The sequence below is a fragment of the Molossus molossus genome, unplaced genomic scaffold (genome assembly GCF_014108415.1).
Source record: "Molossus molossus isolate mMolMol1 unplaced genomic scaffold, mMolMol1.p scaffold_m16_p_21, whole genome shotgun sequence".
Classification (NCBI taxonomy): Eukaryota; Metazoa; Chordata; class Mammalia; order Chiroptera; family Molossidae; genus Molossus; species Molossus molossus.
The window spans coordinates 37835295-37858159 of record NW_023425357.1 but is presented as its reverse complement, the minus strand read 5'-3'; the positions used below and the strand labels follow the sequence as shown (position 1 = coordinate 37858159).

General features: G+C 40.2%; 1 protein-coding gene across 3 annotated transcripts in view; it reads left to right on the top strand.

Annotated features, from left to right (window-relative positions):
- The window catches only part of CBFB (core-binding factor subunit beta), a 76126-nt gene that overhangs the window by 9535 nt on the left and 43726 nt on the right, over positions 1-22865 (top strand). For all 3 annotated transcript variants that reach the window (XM_036275606.1, XM_036275604.1, XM_036275605.1), the window contains one exon: positions 21546-21662. In XM_036275606.1, the coding sequence (XP_036131499.1) occupies positions 21546-21662 (117 nt within the window). The remainder of the gene's footprint in view (positions 1-21545; positions 21663-22865) is intronic.

Below are 22865 nucleotides of genomic sequence, written 5' to 3'. Positions count from 1 at the left end.
ATTTTTTCCTTTCAACTTTAATGCTGTTTTGACTTCAAAATTGACATCTTAATGTTACTGAAGTCTTCCAGTGTTTAACAACTATTAAATGGGTGTTAACTCTACTAAGAAGTAGGTTTGCTTGAATTAATTTAATGATATCTGTTTACTAGGTTGAAGACCATATTATCCTTGGATTTAGCCTTTGAGATGTTTTTAGTTATATGACCAACAATAACAGAAATGTTTTAATGGCGTATTCTAATATTTAGAGGATGTGTTTTCAAATATATCAGGAAAAGTAATAAAACTGATGTAAGGTATCAGGAAACTTGCATTTTATTAATGTTTGTTTTAGAAGTATTTTTTCTGTAAAGGGCCAGATAGTAAATATTTTCAGTTTTAACAGGCATATGCTCTCTGTTGAAACTACTTAGTTCTGCTGTTCGAATGTGAAAGGGGCTATAGACAACATGTAAGGAAATGAGTGTGGTTGTGTTCCAAGAATGGTAACACTGGCCAAAAAATCAGTTATCTTCATATTTAAATCTGTAAATGCTTATGTATTTCTTAAATATAATTTTGTCAACACCTGTACTATGCCAGTAGAATCTAGAGGGGGAAAAAACATTTTAAAACAAAAACAAACAAATAAACTGCTCATATTACTCCATACTACTGGGATAAAGTATGCCAGTGAAGTTGGAAAAAAGATACTGACCAATGTTTTCTCATCCATGGAGTTCAGGCTATGGGATCTTTTTCTCTTTCTCCTTTTTTATGGTGTCTTTCTGCTAACCATTAGCTTCTATTTCTGTCTCAACAGGGCTAGGACTAGAAGCAAGGAAAAACAGAAGGAAATGTCCTCAAATGTTAATTATTTTTCTCTGCTCCTTATATTGGATCACAAATCAGTGTGTTTTCTTCCACATACTCTGAACCAGGGTACTTCCTGAAGCAGCTTAGTTCTCTCTTCCCATTCACACCCAGTTTTGAGAAAACGTTGGGCAAATTATTTAATCTTATGGTTCTCAATTATAAAATTGAGGATTGCCCTAGTGATTGAAATAGTGAATATAAAGTGCTTAGCCCAGTACCTGACACGGTTATTCAAAAATTCATTCAGAAGATATTTCTTGAACACCTGTTATATCTACTGAACACTGCCCTAGGTATTTGTGATACATCAGTAAGCAAAACAAAGATCCTGCCCTGTTTGCAGTTTTAAATAGGATGGTCTTGGTAAAGAAGGTTATATTTGAGTAGAAACCTGAAGGGGTTTAGAAACTGATGAGCCAGGCACAAATGGAGAAAGGTGTTGGAGAGAGATGACAGTCATTGTAAAGGTCCCAGAGTGGAAGCAGTGTGTTTGATAAACAGTATGCAGGTCACTGTGGCTGAAGTAGACTGAGCAAGGAGAGTAGTAGGAGATGAGATGGGGGAGATAACCAGTTTGTGTGACCATGGTAGCCAATGTTAATGAGATAGACTTTGAGTGAAATGGGGAGTGACTTCAGGTTTTTGAGGGGATGAATGATATGATCTGCCATAGGATTTGAATTTTCTTTTTTCTTTATTGATTTATAGAGAGAGGAAGGGAGAGAGATGGATAGAAACATTGATGAGAGAGAACATCATCTGGCCAGCTCCTGCTTGCCCCTCACTGGGGATCAGGCCCACAACCTGGACATATGCCCTGATCAGGAATCGAACTGGCACGCTCTTGGTGCATGGGGTCAACACTCAACCACTGAGCCATACTTTTAGGATTTGAAAGTATCACTGGCTGCTATAACAATAGACTATAGGGGCAAGAGTGAAGCAAGGAGACCGGTTTGGCTATTTTAGTAATCTTGGTGAGAGACAACAGTGGTAGCAGTGGAGGTAGTACGAAGTTGTAATAGTATGCATGTATTTTGAGATGGAGCAAATAGGATTTGCTTATGGATTGGATGTGGATGTGAGAGTCAAGAATGATGCTAACATTTTTGGCTAGAGCAACTGAGGTATGGGATTGCTGTCATTTGAGATGGCAAAGGCTGTGGGTGGAACAATTTTGAGGAGTTTAGGACATGTGAGTTTGTGGTGGTAGCTTGTTACTACAGTTTCTGTTTTGTCACCAACTACCCTTAAGTCTTGGCACTGATTTTTTGTAAGTGACCCTTTGCTTATCTCAAGAATTCAGTGGCCTTTTAAAAAGAATTTTACTGAACTATAGTTTACATAAAATAAATAAAATGCACCCACTTTAAGTGTATAATTTGAGTTTTAACAAACCTAACCTACACACCCATGTGAAAACCTCCCACAATCAAGATAATGTTTCAGTCATTCCCAAAAGTTCCTTCATGCCCTTTTACAGGAATCTGGGAATGGCTTGGCTGGATGGTTCTGGCTCAGGGTTGGGACCGTGCAGTCTCTGAAGACTTGACTAAGGCTGAATGAAGGATCCACTACCAAGTTCAACTCATATGACTTTAGTAGGTGGCTTCAGTGGCTTCAGTTTGTAGTCATGTGTGTTGCTCCATGGAGAGAAAAAACCTGAAGTTACCCTGATTTTTTTATTTTATTTTTTAAGTTTTATTTTTGTTAATCTTCACCCGAAGATATTTTTCCATTGATTTTTTTTTTTTTTTTTAGATAGAGTGGAAGAGAGGGAGAGGAGAGAGAGAGAAATATCATCGATTAGTTGCCTCCTGCACAGTCCTGGGGCCAGGGATCGAATTTGCAACCCAGGTATGTGCCCTTAACTGGGAATCAAACCCAAGACCTTTGGGTCTGCAGGCTGACACTCTAACTGCTGAGCCAAACTGGTCAGGGTTTACCCTGCTTTTTATGACCTATTTTTCCATCACTTGTGTCTTTCTTACTCTGTTCATTGGAAGCAAGTCACTAAGTTTAGCCCTCATACTCTAGCTCACACTCAGCAGGGAGGGGGGAGATTTATTCACATACTTGGGTGTGAATACCAGGAGGCTGGGATTATTGGGGCCATCTTGAAGACTGGCTACTACAATATCTACTTAGATACAGTGACTTCAGAAAAAATTTGAATGTTAATATCAAACAGAAGCTTCATATTCTCTCTGACTTGAAATAATAACTTTATGATTTAAGAAAATAGGTTCAGTGAAATCAGTTCTTTTATTGCAGGAATATTTTCAAACCAAATGTCTTTAATAAGGAAGATTTGTTAAGGGATAACTGACTATAAATAGGTACTTTGTGTTCAATCAAGTCAGAGCACACAGTTTTATAATCTGCCTATCAAATATAGTTGGAGCTTTTGTACCCTGGTTGTCTAGTGAGCTGTTTTTGTTTTTGTTTTTTGTTTTATCCTCACCCGAGGACATTTTTCCATTTCTTGTACAGAGAGAGTGGGAGGGAGAGAGAGGAAGAGAGAGAGAGGGAAACATCGATGTGAAAGAGACACATCGAATGGCTGCCACCCGCTCGACCAACCAGGGCTGGGGACAAACTGCAACCGAGGTACATGCCCTTAGTGGGAACCGAACCGGGTCTCTCCGGACCGCAGGCGGACGCTCCAACTGCTGAGCCAAACCGGCCAGGGCTCTAGTGAGCTGTTTTTATTGGCTCTTAATAAGGGTCTTTCTCAGAAGGTTTAAAATAATACATTGTAGCCCTGGCTGGTTTGGCTCAATGGTTGTTAGAGCGTCGACCCATGGACCAAAGAGTTGTGGGTTCGATTCTGGTCAAGGGCAGTACCTCAGTTGCGGTTCGTTCTCTGTTCCTGGTCGGGGTCGTGTGGGAGGCAACTATTCGATGTGTCTCTCTCACGTAGATGTTTCTTTCTCCCTCCCTCTTTCCACCCCTCCCACTGTATCTGAAGATAAATGGAAAAGTATCCTTGGGTAAGGATTAAAAATAATAATAATAATACAGTATAGTGGAAAGAGCTTTGGATTTGAGTCAGAAGACAATCATAACCATTTTCCTTACCTGTAAATGGGAATCAGAATGCCTGCCTTATTCATATACCTCATGTATATGAGGATTAAATGAGGTGCCAGAATATGTGAAAACGCCTTTTAAATTATGACATTCTGTTCAGAGTTAGTCTCTTTGATGGTTTTGTTGGGTGAGAGTACAGATAACTTAATCATGGAGTTTTAGTGCTATAGCTTGCCTTTAGGTTATCTTCACTTCAGGTAGCTGTACAGTATTGGAACACCACATCTTTCCCAAGTGGTCCATTATGGTGCCTTAATAAACCCCAAAGCAAAAATGTTCTTAATTATTCCTTAATCTAAACTACTTTCCTCTAATTTAGCTGTCAGAGGACAAGGAAAGCAACTGATCAGAATTTAAATCATTCTTACATTAAATGTTTGTAGACCAGGCTACTCCAGTTCTTTTGATCTTTCCTCCTAGGACCCATTTCTAATTACTTTTTATTTCAAACAAATTCAATTATTATGGTTGACCAAAACTTGTTAGTCTGGAGTGGTAAGATTAATGGTTTTTGCATGCATTCTGTGTTTTATAAAGCCTCATTTGGGATTTTGAATTAATGATTGTATATCCGTACTACATAATCCTAATTTTTGAGTAAAAATAAAGGATATGAAAAATATAAAATGGAAAAAAAATGAACTTTACAGTACACTGTTTACTATTCTGTGGAAGTTGCATATACTTCTAGTGTTACTACATTGGCCCCAAAAAGAGAAAGCTTAAACTCTTTTTACAGTTGTTACATTCCTACTTATAACTTATGATTTTAATTGATAGTCAACAACATGTACCAGACATTGAGAAATAGTTATAAAGTATATGTCATTAGAGTAGATACTTTTTATTTTTATTTTTTTGTTAATATTTATTTTTTTGTTAATCCTCACCCCAGGATATTTTTTCATTGATTTTTAGAGAGAGAGTAGAAAGGGTGAGGGGGAGAAAGAGAGAGAAAAAGAGGGAAGGAAGGAAGGAATAATCTGCGATGTGAGACAGACAAACCGGCAACCCTTCAGTGCCTGATCCGATGCTCTAACCACTGAATTACACTGGCCAGGGCATAGACTAGGTACTTTTTAAATAAATGTTTTGTTTTGTTTTTCTTTTATTGATTTTTAGAGAGAGAGGAAGGGAGAAGGAGAGAAATAGAAACATCGATGAGAGAGAACATTGATTGGCTGCCTCCTGTAGGGCTCCCACCGGGGACCAGGCCCATGACCTGGGTACGTACATGCCCTGACTGGCAATCGAACCAGTGACCTCTTGGTGCATGAGTCGATGCTCAACCACTGAGCCACGATGGCTGCGCTAAATAAATGTTTTTATAAACTTTTTCTGTTCTGAACTTTTATACTTAAAACAAAAAAGGTTTTATTCTTATTCATGAGCATCAAATAAAGCAAAATTTAACAGCATTTGATTTAATGAATGAGGACAGACTTTTGTTTTAAATGACTTCTCAAAGATCTGTGACTGCTTCTTCTGGATCATTTTGTTTACTTGCCTGCAGGATCTTTGTCCCAAAATAAACATTGTGTCTGTTTATATACCATTCACAATTTGGCAGAGTTTGGAGGATTCCTTGATATTAGCTTTGAGAAATCCTATTCAAGTTCAACTAGTTCCTTCTCCGGACTCTGGCAGCCCAGTCACTCCAAATAAAAGATATCTGTGGTAAAGCTTTGGAATGTGATTTTCCTCTAGAGAAACTGAAGCAAGTCTACAACTAGCTTGTCAGATCTAAATTCTAAGTGTTTCAGTTCAGCTAAAATATGAAGTATATTTTCCAGCACTTAACAGGTTAGTGCATTAAAATAAATAATCTGGTTATTAAAACCATGTTTTAAGTATCCTATAGTAACTGAATTAGAAAATTTAGAATTGGAGGTCTTATGCTTATATTTTTAAAGAAAAGCTTTTATTTCAATACTTTTTGACTTCATGAATGACTAAGAATGTTTAAAATTAGGATGTCATGTCATAATACCTATGATAACTGTACGTCTGAAGTATTTGAAAGTTGGATGTTCTCCTTTTCCCTTCTTTTGAATTTCATTTTTGCCTGGATTTACCTTTTAGCATAAAGGTAAATTTTATGCTAACTGAAAAGGTACATTTTCAGTTTTGGCCCTATCTAAATGATATTTTCCAAGTTAAAGAAGGTAGATATAATAAGTCTGAGAGGAACATCTTAATCCCCCCCCCCCCCCTTGCTTCTACTCTCTACCCCAATATTTTTGTAATGGTTAATACAAGCACTGCAAGGATTAAGACCTTTGAAATGTTATCAACTGGCCCTGGCCGGTTTGGCTCAGTGTTTAAAGTGTTGGCCCGCGGCCCTGGCCGGTTTGGCTCAGCGGTTAAAGCGTCGGCCTGCGGTCCGGAGAGACCCGGGTTCGGTTCCCGCTAAGGGCATGTACCTCGGTTGCGGTTTGTCCCCGGCCCTGGTTGGGTCATGCGGGTGGCGGCAGCTCGATGTGTCCCTTTCACATCGATGTTTCTCTCTCTCTCTCTCTCCCTCCTGCTCTATCTGAACAAAGAATGAAAAAATGTCCTCGGGTGAGGAATAAATAAATAAATAAATAAAGTGTTGGCCCACGGACCAGAGTTGTGGGTTCTATTCCAGTCAAGGGCATGCAGTTCATCCCCAGCCCTTGTCGGGGTCATGTGGGAGGTAACTAGTCGATGTGTCCCTCTCACATTGATGTTTCTCTCTCTCTTCCTCCTTTTCTCCCTCCCGCTCTATCTGAAGATAAATGCAAAAGTGTCCTCGGGTGAGGATAAAAAAAAAAAATAGAGTGTGCAGTTCAGTGGGTTTTAATATAGTCACAGTGTGCAACCTTCACTACTGTCTAATTCTAAAACATTTTTAGAACTCTGGATCATTTTAAATTAATTTGGCAATCTGCAAACAAAATTTTCTTGTGATTACCATTACCAGGCACTGTGCTAGATGATTTATATTATTATTTATTTAATTTTAGAACATATTTTCTAATAGCTTGATTTTACAGCTGAGGAGATTAAATAAATCTTCAAAAGTCATGTAATCTGTTTCCTAGGTAGACCCAGGTCTTTTTTACCCCCGAGTCCGTGTTCTTTGCAGTATACTACATTGCTGCTAACAAATAAATTTTAGGTAAGTTGCCAGAAATTCCACATAACACCCTCCAAAGCCCTATATTAAGTTACTTTGGCCCACCAAGTAACTGTTACCATTAAAGTGAATAACCATAAATGTATTTTTTTATTGATATTTGTTTATTTATTTGTTAATCTTCACTTGAGGATATTTTTCCATTGATTTTTAGATAGAGTGGAGAGGTGGGGGAGGGAGGGAGAAAAGGGGAGAGAGAAAGAGAAATATAGAAACATAAACATTGATGTGTGAGAGATGCATCGATTGGTTGCCTCCCGCCTGACCATGACTGTGGAGGAGATTGAACCTGCAACTCAGATCTGTGCCCTTGACCAGGAATCAAACCCGAGACCCTTTGGTTCGAGGGCTGACACTCTAACCAAACTGTCCAGGGTTTTTTATTGATTTTTAGAGAGATAGGGAGGGGGAAAAGGGGGAGGAGGAGAAAGAGAGAGATGAGAAAGAAACATAGATGGGTTTCCTCCTGCAGAAGCCCAACCAGGGATTGAACCCCTGCCACCTAAGTGTGTGCCCTGACCAGGAATTGAACCAGGACCTCTCAGTCCATGGGATGACACTCAATCCACTAAACCACACTGGCTGGGCTAGTATTTGTTTTTTTATGACTGGTTTATTTCATTTAGCATAATATTCTCAAGAGTCATTCATGTAGCATATTGCAGAATTTCTTTCCTTAAAAGGCTGAATAACATTCCATTGTATGTGTGCGCCACATTTTGCTTATCTAGTCATCTGTTAGTGGACACTTAGGTTGTTTCCATGTTTCAGCTATGGCAAATAAAGTTACTGTCAACATGGGTGTACAAATATGTCTTTGAGATCTTGCCTTCATTTCTTTTGGATATATATCCAGCAGTGGACTTATTGGATCATATGGTAATTATTTTAAATTTTTTAAACATACTGTTTTCCACAATGGGTGTACTCTTTTACATTCCCACTAGCAGTGCATAAGAGTTCTAATTTCTCATCATTGCTAACACTTGCAGTTTCTGTTTTTTGGTAGTAGCCATCCTGATGGATGTGAGGTGTTATCCCATTGTAGTTTTGGCTTGCATTTCCCTAATGATTAGTGATGAACATCTTTTCATATGCTTATTGGCCATTTATATGTCTTCTTTGGGAAAATATCTATTCATGTCATTTGTCCTTTTTTTTTTTTTTAACTTACCTGAGGACATTTTTCCATTTATCTTGAGATAGAGTGGGAGGTAGGGGGAGAGAGGGAGAGGGAGAGGGAGGGAGAGAAAGAGAGAGAGAGAAAGGAGAGAAACCTTGATGTGATAGAGACACATTGACTAGTTGCCTTCTGCACAACCCCAATCAGGGCTGGGGACAAACTGCAACTGAGGCATGTGCCCTTGATCAGAATTAAACCCGTGACTCATTGGTCCAAGGGCCGACGCTTAAACCTCTGACCCAAACCAGCCAGGGCCCTTTGTCCATTTTTTAAATTGAGTTTTTTGTTGTTGAGTTTGTGGAGTTCTCCATATTAATGTTAAGTTTTGGATATTTATCCCTTAACGAGTGTATGAGTTACAAATATTTTCCACTCTGTGAGTTGCCTTTTTACCCTGTTGATAGTGTCTCGATGTATAAACTTAAAAAAATTTCATGGCCCTGGCCAGTTTGGCTCAGCGGTTGGAGTGTTGGCCCGTGGACCAGAGAGTCCCAGGTTCGGTTCCTGCTAGGGGCGCATACCAAAAATAAATAAATGAATGAATGAATAAATAAAAATTTTTAAAATTTCATGAAGTCCAATTGTGTATTTTTTAAAATTTTTACTTGTATCTTGGTATTATCTCCAAGAAATTATTGTTAAATCCAGTGTCATCAAGCCTTTATCCTTTGTTTACTTCTAAAAGTTTTACAGTTTTAGGTCTTTGATTCATTTTGAATTAATTAAAAAAAAAATTTTTTTAAAATTCTCACTCGACATTTTTTCATTTTTTGTTCAGATAGAGTGGGAGGGGGAGAGAGGAACGAGAGATAGAAACATCAACGTCAAAGGGACACATTGAGTGGCTGCCACCCACACCACCAACCAGGGCTGGGGTCAAACTACCACTGAGGTAAGTGCCCTTAGCGGAAACCGAACCCGGGTGTCTCAACCCTAGGTCTCTGTGGACCGCAGGTCGACGCTCTAACTGCTGAGCCAAACTGGCCAGGGCTAAATTTTTTTTTTTTTTCCTCACATTGATGTGAGAAAGAAACATTGATTGGCTGCCTCTTGCACACACCCTACTGGGGATCAAGCCTGAAACCCAGGCATGTGCCCTGACTGGGAATTGAACCTGGACCTCAGTCCATGGGATGACACTCAATCCACTGAGCCCTACCAGCTAGGCTTGAGTTAAATTTTTAATATGATGTTAGATAAGGGTCTTTTATTCTTTTGCATGTTCATATCTACTTTCCCACTACCAGTTGTTGAAAAGACTGATCTTTTCCTATTGAATGGTCTTGGCACCCTTGACAAAATTATTTCACTATATATGTGAGGGTTTATTTCTTGGATTTCTAGTCTGTTCCATGGGTCTATATTTTGTCTTTATGCTAATACTACATCATCATCATTATTATTATTGTCATTATTATTGTCTGGCTGGTGTGGCTCATTAGTTGAGCGGGGGTCCATGCACCAAGGAGGTTCAATTCCCAGTCAGGGCACATGCCCAAGCTGTGGGCCCAATCCCCAGTGGGGGGCATGCAGGAGGCGGCCATGGATGTTCTCTCTCATCGATGTTTCTATATCTCTTCCTCTCCCTTCTTCTCTCTCTAAAATCAATGAAGGAACAAAACAAATAAGCAGCCAACATTATTATTATTATTATTAATCCTCACTCAAGGATATCTTTTCATTGCTTTTTAGCGAGTGGAAGGGATGGGGTGAGAGAGAGAGAGAAACATCAGTGTGAGAGAAGATGCATTGATTAATAGCCTCCCACATGACAATCCTAACCAGGGCCAGGGAATGAACCTGCAACCCAGGTATGCGCCCTTGACTGAATCGAACCTGCAAACCTTTGGTCCTCGGGCCAACACTCTAACCACTGAGCAAAACTGGCCAGGGCTAATACTACACTCTTGATTTTGTAGCTTTGTAGTAAGTTTTATTTTTAGCATAAATTTTCGCACAAGGGGAATTTTACTTATAACACTATTTACTTCCCTCCCCAAAAGACCAGTTGTAACTACATGAAGTGAACATAGCCTTAAGATTTTATTGTCACATAATAAAACAAAATATCATGCTTAGAACTGGATAACTTGGCCCTTTCTTTTCCTATCTCCTCCAAGTTCAAAATGCTTGCATCTCTTAATATCCTAGATCTGCATTTGGGCTCAACACATTCAAGCCTCAGCACAATCTTCTTTGTAGTTTTAGCCTTTAGCCTTTTTACAGAAAATCAGCTTAGTCTGCCCATCATAGCCACTCTGCCTGCTTCCTGTCTTAATGCCAATTTCCCTATGCATACAGAGAATCTTTGTTCTTGTACTGTGTTACTTTGTGGGGGTTGATGCTTATTAGTCCAACAGGTTTTAGGAACGATCACTGTTTTCGAGAGTATCAGTACAGAAAGTGTAGTAAGTTTTGAAGTCAGAAAGTGTGAGTCCTCAAGTTTCGTTCTTTTTCTTTCTATTTTTTTTATCCTCACCCAAGGACATTTTTTCATTTTTTGTTCGGATAGAGTGGGAGGGGGAGAGAGGGGGAGAGAGAGAGAGAGAGAGAGACATCGACGTGAAAGGTACACATTGAGTGGCTGCCACCCGCATGACCCAACCAGGGCCAGGGACAAACTGCAACTGAGGTACATGCCCTTAGTGGGAACCAAACCTGGGTCTCTCTGGACCATAGGCCGATGCTCTAACTGCTGAGCCAAACCGGCCAAGGCAAGTTTTGTTCTTTTTCAAGATTATTTTGATTATTCACAGTCCTTTGAGATCCATATGAATTTTAGGATTTTTTTTGTTGTTATTTGGTTAATACATCAGTTAATTGAGTAGGTGTGTATACACACACACACACACAATCAAGTTCCAGGTACATTCTGTATTTATGTTATTTTTTTTAATCTTCACCCGAGGATATTTTTAAAAATATCTTCAGACAGAGTGGGAGGGGGGAGAGAGAGAAAGATCTACTGGCTGCCTCCTGCATGACCCCGACCAGGGCTGGGGACGAACTGCAACCAAGGTACATGCTTTTGCTCAGAATTGAACCCATGACTCTCTAGTCCGTGGGCCGACGCTCTAACCCGTGGGCTGACGCTCTAACCGCTGAACCATACTGGCCAGGGCTGTTAAGATTTTTGAACTATAGGAAGTAGATTGGTCCATTACATTAAATCACTGTAGCTATTTTTTTACACTTACATGCAACCCACTATGATTCAGAGGCAAATGAGATTGAATGACTGACTGTAGTGATTATCCAACAGGTGAGCAGCTGACAGTGCATTTATGAATGGGAAGAGCATGTGGCTAAAAGAGGATTAAGTCACAACCAAGTATCTTCTAAAGGAATCTGTTAAATAGACTATAGAAATGATTACAACTAAAAAGCAAGATATATTCTTCCGTAATGGAATGTTTTATATTCCTGGGTGCCCATGGTCATCCCAGTATCATTGTCTGCTTGTTTATTGATGGGGACATCTGTTCATTGTCTTGAAAAATTGGTTTCTTTCCCTTGGAAAGAAGTTACTGTATAAAATATTGGTGGAGCCCAGCTAGTGTAGCTTAGTGGATTGAACTTGTTCAATTCTCAGACAGGGCACATGCCCGGGTTGAGGGCTTGATCTCTGATCTCTGGTGGGAGGCATGCAAGAGGTAGCGGATTGATGTCTCTCTCACATCAGTGTTTTTATCTCTGTCCCTTCCCCTCTCTCTCTAAAAAAAAAAATCAAAAACATTTGTGTAAGCAATCAGTGTTTCTGTAGTATTCTATGTGGTTAATAAATTTTATGTAAGTTGACTTAAATTAATTTTTATTATCATCTATCGAAGAGGCATTGTTTAGGCCTGGTTTTAAAACTTTTTTTTTTGGTACGTGCCCCTAGCAGGACCCGAATCTGGGTCTCTCTGGTCCACAGGCTGATGCTCCAACCACTGAGCCAAACCAGCCAGGGCTAGCCCTGGTTTTATATGTGAGGAATCTGAGGCTTATTAGCAAACTTTAATAATTTGTATCAGACACACTGATAGAGCTACAATTTAAACCCAGGTTTTATCTGATTCTATGCACGTGGTGACTACACATATAGTTTTACACAGAATTCAGTAGGTTTCTGGTCTTGAAATGTATCCATAGCCCAAACTGCTCTAGGTTCTCTGAATTGCAGACTTTAGAACTCCTGCCTTAAATAAAAGCATTGCTGCCCTGGATGGTTTTGCTCAGTGGTTAGAGCATCAACCTGCGGTCCCGAGAGACCCGGGTTCGGTTCCCGCTAAGGGCCCATACCTCGGTTGCAGTTTGTCTCTGGCCGGTTGTGCGGGTGGCAGCCACTTGATAATGTACCTTTCACATCGATGTTTCGCTCTCTCTCTTTGTTCCTCTCTCTCCCTCCCACTCTACCTGAACAAAAAATGGAAAAATGTCCTCGGGTGAGGATAAAAAACAAACAAACAAACAAACAAACAAGCAAATAAATAAATAAAAGCGTTGCTAAAAGTTACGAGTGCCATAAGATCTCATAACATAATAGATATCTAAGTCATCCAACAAAGGGGAAATTTTTACTTGGGGACTTGTAACTTAACCTTTAGTTCTTAGGCTCTTTACATGTTTTTTTCTTTTTTTACTGACTATTCATAGTATGCTCTGCTGGATTCCTTTCTGCTACCCAGCATCTAAAAGTTTGATTTTTTTAGGGTTCTTCCTGGGTCCTTCCCTTTTTCTCCTACTTACTGCTTGGGAAATCTCTTCCTTTCACCGGGAGTTAAATACCACTGTATTGTTGATGGCTGTCAGACTTACATCATCACCCATATCTTTTCTCAGAGTGCTAGAATCCCATTTGCAACTGCCTTCTCAGAAATCTCCCATTTACATATCTCATAGGTGTCATTTATGTAACAGATAAAAGCTATTGCAATATTTTTTATGTTTTATCCTCACCAGAGGATTTTTTTTTTGCATTTATCTTCAGATAGAGCTGAAGGGAGAGAGGGAGGATGAGAGAGAGAGAAACATTGACATGAGAGAGACACAGATTAGTTGCCACCCACACAACCCCAACCGGGGCCAGGGATGAACTGTAACCGAGGTACATGCCCTTAGCAGGAATTGAATCCGGGATTCCCTGGTCTGTGGGCTGACAATTCAGCCTCAATTTGCATTTCTTTGGCCCATCTGGGTGGGGTTGAATCTCTGAGGGAGGGGCCACCTCCTCTTCCCAGAGCCCTGGGAAGGAGTAAGATTGCCACCATCCTGCGTGGCCACAACTCAGCCAAAGCTCTGTGTGCCCTCCAAATCCTGAGTGTACCCACACGGTTCCAGTCTAGTCCACCCTCCCTGTGCCAGAGCCCAAGGTGAGTGGCTGTAGCCAGTCTACTGCTCTAGTCCTCAACGCTGTGGAGCCCGCTTGGGATTTTAACCTGAGGGTGCTGTTCACAGCTAAAACCACTGCTGTTCATGGGTTCCCAGCCACCCTCTCACGCCTCCGCAGTCCTACCAGGATTGATTCAGTGTCCCTGGTTATATGGTCCTCCCAAGCTGCTTTTCTGTTGCTTTTTCCTGACAATTTGTCTTTATTTTAGTTTTAATTCCAGTTTGGTCCTGGGAGATGGTCTGTGTAGCTTCCAGTCACTCTGCCACCATTTTGTAATTCCTCACCACTCTAATTTCAAAACATTTCTCCCTGGCTGGTTTGGCTCAGCGGTTAGAGCGTTGGCCCATGGATCAATGAGACCTGGGTTCATTTCTGGCCAAGGGCATGTACCTCGGTTGCAGTTCGTCTCTGGCCCTGGTCGCGGTCACATGGGGGGCAGCCAGTTGATGTGTCTCTCTCCCATTGATGTTTCTCTCTCTCTTCTTTCCCTCTCTCCCTTTCTTCTAATCTGTCTAAAAATACATGGAAAAATTCCTAGGGTGAGGATAAAAAACAAAACAAAACATTTTCATCTATCCCTGAAAGAAATCCTGTATCGCCTGCCTGGTGTGACTCAGTGGTTGAGCGTCAACCCATGCACCAAGAGGTCACCAGTTTGATTCCTAGTCAGGACACATGCCCAGGTTGTGGGCCTGATCCCCAGTGAGGGGTATGCAGGCGGCTGCCAATCGATGTTTTCTCTTATTGATGTTTCTCTCTCTCTCACCCTCTAACTTCCTCTCTCTCTAAAACCAATAAAGGAAAAAAAAATTAAAAGAGTTATTAGAATAAAGATATTTTTAAAAATAAAATAGCCCTGGCCGATTTGGGTCAGCGGTTAGAGCGTCGGCCTGCGGTACAGAGAGACCCGGGTTCGGTTCCCGCTAAGGGCACGTACCTCGGTTGCAGTTTGTCCCCGGCCCTGGTTGGTCGTGCGGGTGGCAACCACTCGATGTGTCCCTTCACATCGATGTTTCTCTCTCTCTCTCTTCCTCTCTCTCCCTCCCACTCTGTCTGAACATAAAAAATAAAAAATAAAAAAAAAATAAAATAAAGAGAAAATACTTTTTTTAAAAAATAAAAAAATAAAGAAATCCTGTACCTGCTAGCAGTCACTCCTTTTTTCTCCCTCCCTTCAGCCCCTGGCAACTACTAATCTCCTTTCTGTCTCTCTGTATTTGCCTATTCTGTTTTATTTTATTTTTTATCCTCTCCCAAGGACATTTTTGCATTTATCTTCAGATAGAGTGGGAGGGAGGGAGGGAAAGAGAGAGAGAGAAACATGGATGTGAGAGAGACACATCGATTGGTTGCCATCCACACAATCCCAGCCGGAGTGGAGACAAACTGCAACCAAGGTATGTGCCCTTAGCAGGAACCGAACCTGGGACTCTCTGGTCCACAGGCCGACGCTCTAACCGCTGAGCCAAACCGGCCAGGGCTGTATTTGCCTATTCTGGACATTTCCTATAAATGGAATCATATAATATATGTTCTTTTTCTGGTGTTGTTTACTTAGCATTATGTTTTCAAGATTCATCCATGTTGTGGCATGTATGAATATTTCATTTCTTATTACAGCCAAATAATATTTCATTGTATGGCTAATGCCGCAGCTGATGGTGCATACATGTTTTTCTGAAGCTCTACTGCTACAGTGGTATGGAATTTAAAGCTACAGAATAGGAACATTAATTGGTATCGTATGTAATTTGGATTAACTATAACATCGCAAATACAGATATTTAGAGTTTGAGTTGATTAAAATTTGTGTGATACTAACTTTTGCATTATTTCTGAAAAAACACAAAAATGTGAGGCTATAGTCACTTGTAACTTTCTGTGAAGTATCAAACACATTTTCTGATATTTTACTTTTGGAAAGATAGCAGGCCTTTTTGTTGTAGTTTTGTGTATAATTTGCTTAATCTATTTAACCATTTTAAAGGCTTCAGAGAATTCATTTTGTATAATGTTATTGTTATTAGGACAATGGGTTTAATTCCTAGGTCATATTTTAATAAATTTTCTTTTCATAATATGAATTTTAAAAAATCATTATTTTCAGTGAAAAATGTCTTAGTGTTTCAATGACATTATTGAATTATATTACAAAATGCTAAACTGGTGAGGGACAGAATTTTGTTTTCTTCGTACTTTGAGGTTTGGTATTCATGAATGTATGAAAGTGGCAAACATTTACTTTGAAGGTCTACACGTAAAACTATTTATTTGAATGTGAACATCTAAATAAATCACCAGGGCCATGGCTGGTTGGCTCAGCAGTTAGAGCATCAGCCCACAGACTGAAGGGTTGTGAGTTCGTTTCCAGTCAACGGCATATACCTGAGCCTAGTCAGGGTCCTGCAGGAGGCAACCATTTGATGTGTCACTCTTCATATTGATGTTTCTCTCTACTCTTCCTCCCTCCCTTCCACTCTATCTAAAACTCAGTGGAAAAATGTCCGTGGGTGATGATTAAGAAAAAATAAATAAGTCACCAGGATCATTTAAATAGTATTATTGTTATTTAAAAATTTTTTTAAGTCCTCACCCAAGGATATATTTTCATTTATCTTCAGATAGGGGTGGGGGGGAGTGGGAAGGGAAAAGAGAGAGAGAGAGAGAGAGAGAGAGAGAGAGAGAGAGAAACATTGATGTGAGAGAGACACATCATCTGGTTGCCTGCCACACGATCTGACCAGGGCCAGGGACCAAACTGCCACTGGGGTTGTACCCTTGACCAGAATCTCACCCGTGGCTCTTTGGTCTGCATGTCAACACTTTAACCACTGAGCAAAACTGGACAGGGAAATAAGTTTTTAAAATTTATTTGAGAGAGAGAGAGAGAGAGATAGCAACATCAAAGAGAGAAACATCAACATTGATCGACTGCCTCTTGCACACCCCTGCTGAGGATCAAGCCTACAACCTGGGTATGTGCCCTGACCGAGAATCACACCGAAGACCTCTTTGTCATGGGTCAACCATTGAGCCATATTAGCCAAGCTAAATATTATTTTAAATTATGATTTTGTACACTGCACTAGCCTTAATGAAGAACCATAGCCATGTTCTGAACCTCTTTAGGAATTTCCCAAAACAGATCAGTGGTTTTCTTTGTCATGAGAGAACTTTTATAAAGAAGTAATAGTTTTGCCCTGGCTGGTTTGGCTCAGTAATTGGAGCATTGGCCTGCAGACCAATGAGTCATGGGTTCGATTCCATTAAAGGCACATGCTTTGGTTATGGTTTGTCCCCAGCCCTGGTCGGGAGGCAACCAGTTGATGTGTCTCTCTCACATCAGTGTCTCTCTCTCTCTCTCTCTCTCCCTCCCTCCCCTCCTCTCTCCTTCCTTCCCTCCCACTCTATCTGTTGATAAAATAGAAAAATGTCCTTGGGTAAGGATTAAAAATAAATAAACTATTTTTTTTTTAAAAGTAATAGCCTTTAGCTTTTGGCTCGGAGGAGGCTTATGTGCAACTTTTCCTTTGGTCGTCTTGAATCCGGATTCCTCAAACACCGGCTGCCTCCACCATGCCCTTGAAGTTTGGCCCCAATGAGATCAAAATTGTATACCTGAGGTGCACTGGTGGGGAAGTTGGTGCCACATCTTCCCTGGCTCCCAAGATTGGCCACTGGGTCTGATCCCCCCCCCCCCAAAAAAAAGTTGATGATGAAATAGCTAAAGTGTCTGGTGATTGGAAGGGTCTGATCATTCAGAACAAAAGAACAGACAAGCTCAGATGGGGTAGTAACTCCTTTGTTTACCCTGATGATAAAAGCCCTCAATAACCGCTAAGAGACAGAAAGAAGCAAAAACATTAATAAGCACAGTTGGAAATACCAGTTTTGGTGAGATTGTCAACATTGCCGTACAGATGCAACACCAATATTCAGCGATAAAACTCTCTGGAACCATTAAAGAGATCCTGGGGGTTGCCCAGACTGTGGGCTGCCAATGTTGATGACTGCCACCCTCATGACATCAACAGTGGTGCAGTGGAATGCCCAGCTAGTTAAATACTACAAAGAAAAGTATTTTAATTAAAAATTATTTGACAACTCCCTCCCCCCCCCAAAAAGAAGAAGCATTAAATGGGCTTTTAAAAAATCTAGTAATTTCTTGCCCTGGCTGGTTTGGCTCAGCGGTTAGAGCGTAGGCCTGTGGACTGGAGAGTCCTGGGTTGTGTTCCTACTAAGGGCATGTACTGGTTGGGGTCATGTGGGTGGCGAGCACTTGATGTGTCTCTCACATTGATGTTTCTCTCTCTCTTCCTCCCTCTCTCCCTTCCGCTCTATCTGAAGATAAATGCAAAAATATCCTCGGGTGAGGATTAAAAAAAAGAAAAAAAATCTAGTAATTTCTTAAAGAAAATTGGCTGTGGAAGTTAATATGAATAAGCTACATTTATGGAATCTTTTATTCTAAAAGATATAGACTCACTGATAAATATAGAATCAGATCATGAAGTTGACCTTTCTCTGCCATTAGAATTCTCTTTATGATTAGTATGAGAAGTTAAAATAGTGAGGTTATACTCCTCAGTGTGTAGCACTCTCCCCATTAGAAAGAGTAGGTGGAAATCTTGATTAGAAAATATAGTAAGTCAAGTTATATTGATAGGCAGTAGAGAGGGGTATTGTTTTTAGGTTTTGTGAGGTGTCAAATATGAGATCATAGTAACTTGTTTGACTTAGTTACATATCAGTGGAGTTTTAAAGGGAATGAGCACTTATCAGAACAGAAGGAAATGTGTGGTTAAACGGCTTCAGCTATAACTGTGGACTCTTTCCCTTTGTCCAAATGGGAGGAGAAATGGAACTCTGTGTTTTTGGCTTTTTTCAGATATAAGTAGAAATTGGTTCAGCATGGTTGATTGGAGTCCTTAACAGGAAAAACGGTTGTGTTTAGTAGTGGAGGGGAATTACACGAATGAATATGTATTAAAAAGGCATAAGTCCTATAGGTTTTATTTTGTAGGTGTCTTATAATTTTTCTAGCATATTTATAATTAGTGACAGTCAGTTATTTTTTTCAAATATATTTTTATTGATTTTTAAAAATTCTTTTATTTTTTTATCCTCACCTAAGGATATTTTTGCATTTATTTTCAGATAGAGTGGGAGGGAGAGAGGGGGGAAGAGAGAGAGAGAGAGAAACATTGATGTGAGAGAGACACATCCACTGGTTGCCAGCCACACGACCCCAACTGGGACCTGGGACAAACTGCAACTGAGGTACGTGCCCTTAGTGGGAATTGAACCCGGAACTCTCTGGTCTGTGGGCAGACACTCTAACCGCAGAACCAAACTGGCCAAGGCTGTTTTCATTAATGTTTTTTTAGAGAGAGCGGAGGGGAGAGATAGAAACATCGACATGAGAGAAACATCAGTTAGCTGCCTCCTGCCTTCCCCCTACTGGGAATTGAACCAATACCTTTCAATCCATGGGGTGATGCTCAGTCCATTGAGCCAAACCAGCTGGGCAAATTTACTTTCTTTTTTTTTTTTTTAATCCTCACACAAGGATACTTTTCCATTTATTTTTAGACAGAGTGGGAGGGAGAGATAGAGAGAAACATTGTTTTGAGAGAAAGACATTGATAAGTTGCCTCCCGCATGACCCTGACCAGGGCCAGAGACTGAACCGCAACCAAGGTGCGTGCCCTTGACAGGAATTGAACCCATGACTCTTTGGTCCACAGCCCGATGCTCTAACTGCTGAGCCTAACTGGCTAGGGTTATTCTTATTAAATTTCTATAAAAACAAGAATACCCCAAGATTCTTTGTTGAAGAAACTGATAAATTGAGTAAAGGAAAAGTTAATGTTTCCAGATTTTTCCTCAAAATGAGAACTTGTTTTACTGATTTTATATAATTACAGGTAATAAATAATGCAAAATTTAGCTCAGAAAAGCACTGAGATTATTCATAGAAAATATATTTGGTTTAGGCAAAGAACCTTATTTATAAAGATATATTTAATACCTAGAGTTTTGAAAATTCTTTTAAGTCTTGCTTCCTCTGTAGGACTTTAAAAATCTTGTTAAGGCAGTTAATGGTTTAAAAAAATCTGTGCTGAATTTTGTTTAGAAGCTTGAGTTAAATGAGGTAGTGAAGACCTAAAATAATATCACTCGGGGATATTTTTCCATTGATTTTTAGATAGAATGGAAGGGAGGGAGAGAGAGAGAGAAACATTGATGTGAGAGACACATGGATTGGTTGCCTCTCACATGACTCTGACTGGGTCTGGGAATTGAGCCTGCAACCCAGGTATGTGCCCTTGACTGAGATCAAACCTGAGACCCTTTAGTCAGTGGGCCGACACTCTAACTGCTGAGCGAAATTGGCCAGGGCCATAAAATGTTTTTTAACCGAAAATAAAGTTTTTAAAAGTTAATAAATTTTTTTCTAAATATTTTTTACTGCATCACAATAAAATACTCACCTTAAGATCATAGCATTAGAACCTTTCCTTTTTTGATGGATCTTTAATTGCTCTTGAGAACAATGATAGCTTCAGGCAATATAAGAATTAATTCGGTGATTGAAAATGAAAGTGATCTGAATTTGGAAATCATACCTAAAGTGACTTTTGTTCTAGGGTTAAAATAAATGTTGTTAGTTATGCTTCTTTGCTTAGAAGCAGGAGAAATCAACTCTGGCTAACTTAAGTTAAAAAAGAAAAGCAGCATTACCTACTTGACTTGGAGTGGTGAATACACAATACAACATATAGATGATATAGAATTGTACACCTGAAACATGTAATTTTATTCACTACTGTCACCAACAATACATTTAAAAGAAATTAAAAAGCAACATTACTTATCAAGAAACTACGAAGCCCTGGCTGGTTTGGCTCAGTGGTTTGAGCGTTGGCCTGCCGATCAGAGAGACCCAGGTTTGGTTCCCGCTAAGGGTGTATACCTCGGTTGCCCCAGTTGGGATTGTGTGGGTGGCAACCAGTTGATGTGTCTCTCTCACATCGATGTTTGTCTCTTTCTCTTCCTTCCTCTCTCCCTTCTGCTCTGTCTGAAGATAGATGCAAATTGGATGAGGATAAAAAAAAAAAAGAAGCTATGAAGTTGCTTATAAAACTGAAAGAAGCCCTGGTCGGTTTGGCTCAGCGGTTAGAGCGTCCGCCTGCGGTCCAGAGAGACCCGGGTTCGGTTCCCGCTAAGGGCACGTACCTCGGTTGCAGTTTGTCCCCGGCCCTGGATGGTCGTGCGGGTGGCAGCCACTCGATGTGTCCCTTTCACATCGATGTTTCCCTCTTTCTCTCTTCCTCCCACTCTGTCTGTACAAAAAATGGAAAAATGTCCTCGGATGAGGATTAAATAAATAAATAAATAAATAAATAAATAAAACTGAAAGAAAAGTGTAAAAGAGCCTGACCCTCCAGGGATCCAAATAGAGGGAAGAGGTGGCCCACTCTTTTCAGGGGCTAGTGAATTCCAGTTGTTTTCCATCTTTATATCTTTATACTCAAGGTTCAAAAATCAAGACAGAGTGCTTGACTGTCCTAGATTCAGCTGGAAGAGCAATTTCTATTTCAAGTATTATCTCACTATAGTTTTTACAAAATCTGTAAAACTTCCTTTTAAAAGTAATCTGAAAGAATTGTAACTAGAAATAAAATGCTAGCAAACCAGATGAACTTAATTTCTAGAATATGGTCAGAGGCTGTAGTTTATATACTTTTCTGTAATTCTTAATTTTGTAATTATATATATTTTTTTATTTCCTAAAAAATCAGTTTTCATAAGTGACTTTGACTTTCGTTTTTCATGTGTCTGATTGGTTTTCATCCTTCTTTTTTATGTCTTAGGTGTATTTGAAGGCTCCCATGATTCTGAATGGAGTCTGTGTCATCTGGAAAGGCTGGATTGATCTCCAGAGACTGGACGGTATGGGCTGCCTGGAATTTGATGAGGAGCGAGCCCAGGTAGGGCAACCTCAGGCTTTACCAAGTGTGGTCCCTTTACATACCCCTAATATTGCCTTTGTCTGGGGATCTATTTTACTAAGAGTAAATATAAAACGTCTCATGTTCGCCCTAGGCGGTTTGGCTCAGCAGTTGGAGTGTCAGCCTGCGTTCCACAGGGATCCGGTTCGGTTCCCACTGAGGGCATAATATTCACAAATCAATAAACGTGATACACCGTGTAAACAAAAAGATAAAAACCATAAGATCATATCAGTAGATGCTGAAAAAGCATTCGACGAAATCCAGCACTGATTATGATGAAAATGCTCAGCAATGTGGGAATACAGGGATTATATCTCGATATAATAAAGGCCATATATGAAAAACCTACAGTGAACATCATACTCAATAGGCAAAAACTAAAAGCATTTCCCTTAAAAGCAGGAACAAGACAGGGATGCCCACTTTCGCTACTCTTCTTTTTTTCTTGATTTTAGAGAGAGAGGAAGAGAGATAGAAACATCGATGAGAGAGAAAATCGATTGGCTGCCTCCTATATGCCCCCCACTGGGGATGTGGCTCACAACATGGGCATGTGCCCTGACTGGGAATGGAAATGGTGACCTCCTGGTGCATGGCTCGATGCTCAACCACTAAGCCACACCGACCGGGCTCACCATTCTTGTTTAACTTAGTTCTGGAAGTCTTAGCTACAACAATTAGACAAGAAGGAAAAATAAAAGGAATCCAAATTAAGGAGGAAGTGAAACTGTCATTATTTGTAGATGACATGATACTGTATATAGAAAACTCTAAAGAATCCATCGAAAATCTAGAGCTAATAAATGAATTTGACAAAGTACCAGGATACAAAATGAACATCAAGAAATCAATAGCAGATTTTCCAAAATGTCAGTAGAGTAAACGGAAGCTACACAGACCGTCTCCCAGGAGCAAACTGAAATTACAACTAAAACACAGACAAATTGAGGGAAAAAGCAACAGAATAGCAGCTTGCGAGGACCATATAACCAGGAACACTGACTCAATCCTGGTAAGCTTGCGAAGGCACGAGACGGGGGCTGGGGGCACACGGACAGCAGCTCAGCAGCGGCCTTAGCTGGATGCAGTGTTCTCAGGTTAAACTCCGAAGCGGAACAGAGGCTATAAAAGCCACAGCCACTCACCTTGGGCTCCGGCAGAGGGAGGGCAGACTGGACC